Source organism: Thalassophryne amazonica, chromosome 12 (genome assembly GCF_902500255.1).
Source record: "Thalassophryne amazonica chromosome 12, fThaAma1.1, whole genome shotgun sequence".
In the NCBI taxonomy this organism is placed as follows: Eukaryota; Metazoa; Chordata; class Actinopteri; order Batrachoidiformes; family Batrachoididae; genus Thalassophryne; species Thalassophryne amazonica.
In genome coordinates this window covers 14,984,048-14,993,716 of record NC_047114.1, presented here as the reverse complement: position 1 = coordinate 14,993,716, position 9,669 = coordinate 14,984,048, and the positions used below count along the sequence as shown (strand labels likewise).

Genomic DNA, 9,669 nt, shown 5'->3' with positions numbered 1-9,669 from the left:
TTCCAATATAGGTGCAAACCGAATGACAGTCTCACGTTACTGCATGCCCGTATATGGCACACATATATGACAAATAGAATATGAAACTGTCTTTAAACGAAAACAAAATAGGAGCGCTACTCCTGACCAGTGCGTCAAATATGTCCAACCCATGTCAAATATGTTGATCACCTATTGCACCACTGGGTTCTGTTGCAGCTCTGACAGTGACATGAACTCCTCCATGCTGAGGGAGCCAGAGTTACCTAGGTCGAGTTTCTTAAACCTCTTCCTTAGCCTCTAAATCTCATCAGCATCGAAATGTGAGCACATTTCCAGGGGGTGCCTTCATTTCCCATCGTACAGGTTGGAATACAGGCCAGGGAACAAAACAAACAACCCCATGAATCTCTTTATTAAGACCATAAATGATGTGTTTTCACCTGCGGGATGGGAGAAGACACAAAATCAATGCATCTCTATTATTGTATTATTATAATAGGGCTCTACTTTACACTTCTGGTCTAAAAAAATGCCCCCTTCAGAGAAATGCAAGGCCCCTCCACAAATCTGTGTCTGGTGCCGAGACTGCTACACAATCAATCCACCCTGGCAAAGGAAGAGCTGTAGACCATTACTGAAAGCCCAAACTTATCATGACATTCCATAATGAGTGTCTGTTCGTGTCCAACCACAACTGTATGCAAGCACCAATTCATGACAACACGGGGAAATATTTTTTTCAGTTTTTTATTCATTATAGGTTAAATTGAATAACTACTCAAAAATTAGGCCAGTCCCACAAGAAAATGCACAGCAAGAAGCTTTAACAAATTGAAAAACAGTTGTTCTTTTTCCTCAAGGAAAAAAAGAGACAGAATGGAGAGAAAAGTGGAATTTATACTTGAGAAACAAATTATTTATGTGGACACTTATTTGCAAATAATTTTTCTCAACAAATTGCATTTCAGTTTTGTTCAGTGTACAGCCAATATGTATTTGACGTGGCCATGGAGGTAAAGGTGCAGATTTTATTTGAAGGTAGCGCGCACCTTACGGCCCTTCAGAGGCTGAGGAGGCCGATAGTTGTCGACCATGCAGAGAGGAGCTTCCCCTTCACCGCTGAAGAGAAGACTGCGAAACTTCCTCATCTAAAGACAGCAAACACAGAAACAGTCATGTCCATGACGTTACCAAAAAAAAAAAAAAAAAAAACCTGAAACTGAAGCCTGTATTTCAAATGTGTAACGTATACAAATAAGATCAAAATATTCATTGGTTTTATGCTGCAGCCAGGTGAATGGTGAACAACCCCTGGGCTTTCTCCTACTACTGAGGTCCTTGACACTCAGGCACCTGCATGGTAGATCATGCACAGAGAATCAGGCCACATCAGTAACCCATAATGACAATCTGTTGGGTTTTTTTTTGGAGATGTTTAGAAATGTATTAAAAAGTAAAGAAAACCTAAAAATCATGTGTACATAAGTATTCACAGCTGTTGCCATGAAGTGCAATATTGAGCATCCTGTTTCTACTATTCATCCTTGAGATGTTTCTACAACTGGAGTCCATCTGGGGTAAATTCAGTTTATTGGACATGATTTGGAAAGGCACACACCTGTCTATGTATAAGGTCCCACAGTTGACAGTGCATGTCAGAGCACAAACCAAGCATAAAGTCAAAGGAACCTCCGAGACAGGATTGTCTTGAAGCACAAATCTTGGGAAAAGTACAGAAACATTTCTGCTGCTTTGAAGGTCCTAATGAGCACAGTTTGGATCTTCTTAGAGCTGGCTGCCTATTTAAACTGAGAGATCGGGGGAGAAGAGCCTTGTCAGGGAGGTGACCAAGAACCTGATTAGGAGAACCTTAAAGAAGGACAACCATTTCTGCAGCAATCCACCAATCAGGCAGGTATGGTAGAGTTTTTTTTTTTTTCCATTTATTTAGCACAATGGAAATCACAATTTGCAGAGAAAATAAAAATGTACACACATATATATAAATACACATACATACATACATACATATATATATATATATATATATACACTCAACAAAAATATAAACGCAACACTTTTGGTTTTGCTCCCATTTTGTATGAGATGAACTCAAAGATCTAAAACTTTTTCCACATACAAAATATCACCATTTCCCTCAAATATTGTTCACAAACCAGTCTAAATCTGTGATAGTGAGCACTTCTCCTTTGCTGAGATAATCCATCCCACCTCACAGGTGTGCCATATCAAGATGCTGATTAGACACCATGATTAGTGCACAGGTGTGCCTTAGACTGCCCACAATAAAAGGCCACTCTGAAAGGTGCAGTTTTATCACACAGCACAATGCCACAGATGTCGCAAGATTTGAGGGAGCATGCAGTTGGCATGCTGACAGCAGGAATGTCAACCAGAGCTGTTGCTCGTGTATTGAATGTTCATTTCTCTACCATAAGCCGTCTCCAAAGTCGTTTCAGAGAATTTGGCAGTACATCCAACCAGCCTCACAACCGCAGACCACGTGTAACCACACCAGCCCAGGACCTCCACATCCAGCATGTTTACCTCCAAGATCGTCTGAGACCAGCCACTCGGACAGCTGCTGAAACAATCGGTTTGCATAACCAAAGAATTTCTGCACAAACTGTCAGAAACCGTCTCAGGGAAGCTCATCTGCATGCTCATCGTCCTCATTGGGGTCTCGACCTGACTCCAGTTCGTCGTCGTAACCGACTTGAGTGGGCAAATGCTCACATTCGCTGGCGTTTGGCACGTGGGAGAGGTGTTCTCTTCACGGATGATGCGAAGGAGATGTGTTGCACTGCATGAGGCAAATGGTGGTCACACCAGATACTGACTGGTATCCCCCCCAATAAAACAAAACTGCACCTTTCAGAGTGGCCTTTTATTGTGGGCAGTCTAAGGCACACCTGTGCACTAATCATGGTGTCTAATCAGCATCCTGATATGGCACACCTGTGAGGTGGGATGGATTATCTCAGCAACGGAGAAGTGCTCACTATCACAGATTTAGACTGGTTTGTGAACAATATTTGAGGGAAATGGTGATATTGTGTATGTGGAAAAAGTTTTAGATCTTTGAGTTCATCTCATACAAAATGGGAGCAAAACCAAAAGTGTTGCGTTTATATTTTTGTTGAGTATATATACATATACACACACATACTTGTACATATACACAGTGGTGGGCACAGTTCCGATAATCCGATAACATTTCATTATCAGATTATGTTTTAAGATAACTTTTAAAACCATTATCGGACTAATTATCTTCCGATAACTTTTAGACCGATAACGTAGTAAATAAAGCTAACCAGCGGCAAACATTTTTAAACTTTAAAATCATTTGTATCATTTTAAAATCAAATGTATTTGATTTGAGACACTCTGTTCAGGCTCCATGGACAACAGCATTAAACTCTAGTGCCTAAAACTCTCGTGAATATATTCTCTGGATGTATAGACGTTGTTATTGTATTTGCGTTTGTTAAATTCCACACATCTTAAATGTATCAGACACAGATTATCTGGAATTTTGTTTTGGCAAGTTTTCAAGGCCTCTACTGCCATCTACTGGCAGTACTGGCAGTTCATGGCAGTATTCGTCCTGAAGCTGAGCAGCCACTGCATGATATTTTTAATCACAAGTTAAGTTTTTTTCAAACTTAATTTACAAAAACACTCGATGGGAGACATTAAAGTTTAAAAACAAAACAAAATGACAAAAAAAAAACATTACAAGACAGCTCTGCGGTGTGTGCACATGCACAGTGCGAGCGGTTGGATGCTTGTAGCTCTTCAGCAGCAGGATACCCTCACGACGGCCGACCAGAATAATATCAGGTTTGATTTTCATTCGACCATACGATCGGCGATCAGGAGGTGGTCCTGAGATGTTAAACGCAGCTTGTTACTCCATGTACACTACACGATGCAGGACACGCGATTAACCTAAAACTCGGTCCAAAAAATTCTTGCACGAATGAAAAATCATCTGAAAAAGGGCCAAAACTTGCACAGTGTAAAGCCAACATTTATGTGTCAAGACAATATTGAGTGCACGTTTCACAACATCATAAAATGTGCGCACATCATAAAACTAATAATAAAAATAATAAAACTTCCAGGGCTCCGTAAAAATGCCTGTTTTCAGTTATCTGATTATCTGTTATTGAAGTAAATTTTTTGGTTATCTGTGCCCACCACTGCATATACATACATACACATACATATATAAAGATAAAATAATAATAATAATAATAAAAAAGAAATACAATATGAGCATACTGTGCTGGTGTCAGGTTTTGGGTTTGTGTTCTGTTTTATTGTACATTTTGTCTTATTTTTGCGTGTTGTCGGTTCCTTGCCTGTTGCTTTCTGCTTGGGTTTTCTGTTTTTTTCTTGGTAGTGAGTGTTTCCCTTTCTCTGACCACACCCCTGTTCTAATCGCCTCCCCTCACACCTGTCCTTGATTTGCTGCGTATCACTTGGGTGTATTTAAGACTGGTCCTTCGCCAGATCAATGTGCCTTGAGCCTTCTTTCCAGCCATCTCTTGTACCATTGCCTTGCTTCGTTTTGCCTCATTGTGTTTTTGACCACCTGCTAGTTTTTCTAGACCACGTCTCTCGCCTGATGATTGTTGTACTTCTGCTCTTGTCTGACTGCCTTACCATGTACCGACCCCTGCTAACCAACCCAGTAAAAGAGTTAAGCCTACAGATCGGTGAGTTTGTGTTCTGCATTTGTGTCCAGCCAGTTGTCAACACCGAGCCTGATAGCAGGGGAGAGGTAGAAGCCAAAGAGGCTTATCAAAGACCCACTCCCCAAAAAACAAAAAACAAAAATATCTCAACAATAAACAAAAGTATTACATCAGTTCATAAAGTATAAAATGTTTCAATCAGTTAAAACCAGGTAATATTCAAAGGTTTCAAAAGAAATTTATTTTATTCATATGCACAATGGAACATGTTCCCTGCACAATGAAATGTGTTTACTGCATTTAACCCATCCTAATTGCCAGTTAGGAGCAGAAGTCACCTTTAGGCGCCCGGGGACCAGCTCCAGATGTATATCCTGCCTTAGGTCAACAGCAGGGCTGAGCAAACCATGACCATGTCATGACGACAGACGAACACACAACACACATATAAAAAGCACACACAAGGTAAAACTTGGGAAAGAAAAACCTTCATTGCTGCTGCATTGAATCATGCAGCAGCAATGCAGGAAAAAAAACCATCAGCACAATGAACAATGATCACACACAACAACAGGACGAGAGACGACGACCGAGATTTGTAAAAGTCCAGTTATCAGACAGAACACCCAGAGGCCGCCTTTAGGCGCCATCAACGGCCTTGTTCGTCCATTCTGGAGGGAGGAGGGGCCCAGCCCTGAACAGTCCACTGTCCACAGTCAACGTCAGAGCTGGAGAAGCTGAGGGCGGGGGAGACCAGGGGAGTGAGGCATGAGCATTGTTCTTCTCCAGGAGGTTTTTATCACAGCGGCCTTGAAGTGCAGCTGTGTTTTGGGAAGCCGAATGAAAATCCAGATTAGCAGACGCCTGAAAGATTCCACAGTCTGAGACAGAGTGGCTTTCAATACATCTGAATTAGGAGAGGAGATGTGGTCATTACTGACGATCAATGCGGTTTTCCAGCGCAGCCATTCTTCCGGAGATGGTATCCAACGCGCGGTTAACACCCACCGACTGAGCTGACACTGCCCTTCCAATCGAATCAATCATGTGGGGCAGCCTGGACAGGCCAATTATTGCTGCTTCCACTTTCTTAATTTTCCGATAAACCAGCGCTATGCCCGCTCCACACAGCAGGAACCCGGTCACCACCATGCCAAATATATACACATCTTCGACGTCCTCCACAGACAGCGTGTAAAGGCACATGACCTGCCATTTCCTCCAACTGCCCATCACGTAACCCATCACATGTGTCCCGGCAGGACAGGTCGGGTCCTCCGCTCCCGAGTGTGTTGTAGAAAAAATAGTGTCAATTGCGTTCAGAGACCACTTTAACAGATCCATTTTTGCTGTTTCCAGAAGAGCAAAGCTGGCAGCCTCACAGACAACATGCCACAGAAGCAGGAAAGATAAGGGGGGAGGGAGAAGACAAAAATGCGACTGTCTCGGCCGAGAGCAAGGAGGCATAAGTGTAGAGTGGCCAGACAGAAGCCACTCCTTAGTAAAAGGCACATGGCAGCCCACCTGGAGTTTGCCAAAAGGCACCTGAAGGACTCACAGACCATGAGAAATAAAATTCTCTGGTCCGATGAGACAAGGATTGAACTCTTTGGCGTGAATGCCAGGCGTCAAGATTGGAGGAAACCAGGCACCATTCCGACATTGAAGCATGGGGGTGGTAGCATCATGCTGTGGGGATGTTTTTCAGCGGCAGGAACTGAGAGACTAGTCAGGATTGAGGGAAAGATGAATGCAGCCATGTACAGAGACAACCTGGATGAAAACCTGGTCCAAAGTCTTCTTGACCTCAGATCAGGGTGACGGTTCATCATTCAGCAGGACAATGATTCAACTTTGTTGTCATTGTAACCCACATAATATGATAGAACGAAACACAGTTTCAACAGTCTCAGTTAGGTTGTGCGAAATTGTAACTAAACCCCGGGGTCCCATCACACTTAGCAAGAATCAAGCCGACCCAGGTGGAATGTAAAACAAAGAACAACAATATTCGTACCACCGTGGGAGGGAATCAAAATTATGGAAAACAGCCATCTGACCATACAGAGTGCGCCTCTCGACCCGCCCCAAGTGATCTGTGAACAGTCCGTGTGCATTAAGCCTCCTAACGCAGCCTCCTACAAATGTATGTGGAACACATTAGAATCACCTAGACTGCTGTCAGAATGCAGTGAGTTTATGAAGAATGCACTTACATTGCCATATGAGCGAGGTCCAATTGCGGGTGGAGGAAATATATTCTTGCAGCACTCGTGCTGCACTCGTGGTGCGTTCAGGCACACTGTTAAACCGAACACTCCATTTTAATACAATAATGAAGTTAATGTAGTCACTCATTTCCATTAATTAAACTAACTCAAAAATGAATTGTTGTCATAACAACTCATTTCCTATAACTGCATTTAAAGTTTTGGGGCATTTAAGTGTTGGTGATGTATTTCTAATGCATTCCATTCACTCATTTTAACTGAGTTTATGTAACGAAGGCCAGCAGGTGTCGCTGTGCTTATGTAGTTAGTAACTACTCACTCCCAACAGCTCAAAAGAATTCTCTGTTCACAAGGCCAGGGCCCTAGAGTTTAGCCTTCTGGTTAGAGAGCCCAACTTCCATGCCGGAGATTGTGAGTTTGCATCCCAAGGGGGTCCATAAGAACACAACGCAGAGTCAACAAGTAAACCAAAGAATGCATCAAAAATCTAATCTAAAATGTAATACAAATTTTTTAGGCAGAAATTTGTTTGTCAATTTTTTATTGAAAAACATAAACTACATTTACATAAATTTAACTATAAATTGTTAAGTTATTAAAACTTTGACAATTAAATTTTTGAAAATTATCTTACTTAAGTTGGCAAACTCAGATGGTTTAAGGCAATCGATTTCCTCAAATGGTTTGAGTTCAACTAACTCATTTAGTTTTACAGTGCACAGTTGGGATATTCAGTGCTTGGAACTGCCCCACAAATGCAATCAGATTGCTTCAAATGCCATTTTCATGCCATATGAATAATATTTAGAATGCGGTCAGACTGCACTCTGACCACCATTCATTATATTTCCACCTCGACTGTGTTGTACATATGTAAAACATTTGGGACAGTCACAAAAAGTTGGCTGACTGTTTACACTGCTCTCAGATTACTGTCTGACGTCCTTGAATGCACCTCGACACCTCCAGAATGTGGGTAAAATTTTCATTGGGAGGGCATTTGGCCTCATTTGGCCTCTATTGTGAAGAGGGTATAAGCTAAGGTAAACAATAATGATGAAACAAAAATAACATAAAACTTGTGTGCAATATTGCAGGATGTACAGTAGCTGCAAAGGCTTTAGGTGGTCAATGCACCAATGATCAAGAAAGTGCAGAGTGACTACAATAGTGTAGTGACTACAATAGTGTTTGTGTGTGCAAATAAAACTGTCTTGTCAGGGGGAGCAAGTCAGCCGCCTGACTGCATCCAGGTAGAAGCTGTTTCTCAGTCTAGACTCTAGACATTTTTGCTCAGATGCAGAGCAGTCTCCTTCCAGAAGGCAGGACGGTGAACATTTCGTGAGTAGGGTTAGTGGGGTCACAGAGGATGCAGGTGACTCTATCCCTGCGTCTGATGGTGTAAATGTCCCCGATGGGTGGTAGGCAGTGGTGGGCACAGATAACCAAAAAATTCATTTCGATAACTTTTCAGTTATCTTTGATAAAGATAAACCGATAAACCACCCAAAAATGTATTGGAAGTTACAGATAATACCGATAAATTCCGGTGTTGTCTATGGGACATTTGCAGTTACTAAGGAGCTGAAATTGATTTTTAACACTATCGCTTTGAAAGCATCAAAAACGGTAAAAGATCTAAAGAATAAGCAAGAATGTTTGACCATGCTGCCCCCTGCAGCAAGGAGCACAGACAAATCCTGAGAACACCCACAAAATCAACTCTTTACTAATCATAATCATTTTTCTTTCAACATTCTGCCCCTGCTAGAAGCTCTTGTTTACAACAGCGCTTTCACCACAAAGGACCACCAAGAGTAGTCATAAGACCAGCTCTCTATCAATTTCAACATTCCGGTCAGGCGGAGGTCTTGAAAAATAAAGTCATACTAACTTATGGTTTTTTGAAAATACTGATAGAATAACTCCATTAATGTCAATTCTGTCATTTGTACAAAGTTAAAATATAACATATATCTTTTAATGTTGAATAAGGCACTAATTCTGAGGTTTTGTAACAAAAACAGACCGCAAAGCATTCTGGGTAAAAGTGCTAAACAGTGATTGGTTCAGTAATCCATTATGTAAACCAACACGTTAATGTGACGTGTGTCGTGTGTTGGTTTAAAGATAAATGTGCTTTTGTAAAATATTCCATTTTTATTTGTAAAAACAGGCATTTTTACGGAGCCCTGGAAGTGTCATCGCAATTGCATGTTTTAAAAGTTTTATGATGTTGTAAAACGTGCACTCAATATTAGTAAGTAAGTAAGTAAATTTATTTATATAGTGCCTTTCACAGACATAAGGCCATGTACACACATTGTCGGGTATTTGTAAAACCGAATATCTTACCCTTTCAGTTTGGGGAAAAAACTTCATCCACACTACGTCGTTTAAAAAAAAATCCATCCACATTGAACCGTATAAATGTGTTGTAATTAGTCTGCCAAACCTTTGGGTGGCGGTACTAATTAAAATTCCACTTCCACAAAAAATAAAAACATGGCGCCAACCTCGTTCGTGTGGACCGATAAGGAGTCGGAATTACTTCTAACTGTAGTTTTAGAATACAAAGTTAACATATATGCACACAAAAAGCGCCTGGACAATGGACAATACCAACACTTTGAAAGCAGCCATGTACCCAGACGTTTAATACTGCCATGAACACTCCTGGCCAGTAGATGGCAGTAGCAGTCTTGAAAAAATGTCAAACAAAATTCCAG

At 41.3% G+C, this 9,669-nt stretch overlaps 1 protein-coding gene across 1 annotated transcript in view; it reads right to left on the bottom strand.

The window, feature by feature from the left end:
- Nucleotides 1-854: 854 nt before the first annotated feature.
- cahz (carbonic anhydrase) overlaps nucleotides 855-9,669 on the bottom strand; it is a 42,569-nt gene continuing 33,754 nt past the window's right edge. Inside the window, exon 7 of the mRNA XM_034183297.1 lies at nucleotides 855-1,130. Coding sequence (XP_034039188.1) covers nucleotides 1,011-1,130 — 120 coding nt within the window. The 3' untranslated portion in view covers nucleotides 855-1,010. The remainder of the gene's footprint in view (nucleotides 1,131-9,669) is intronic.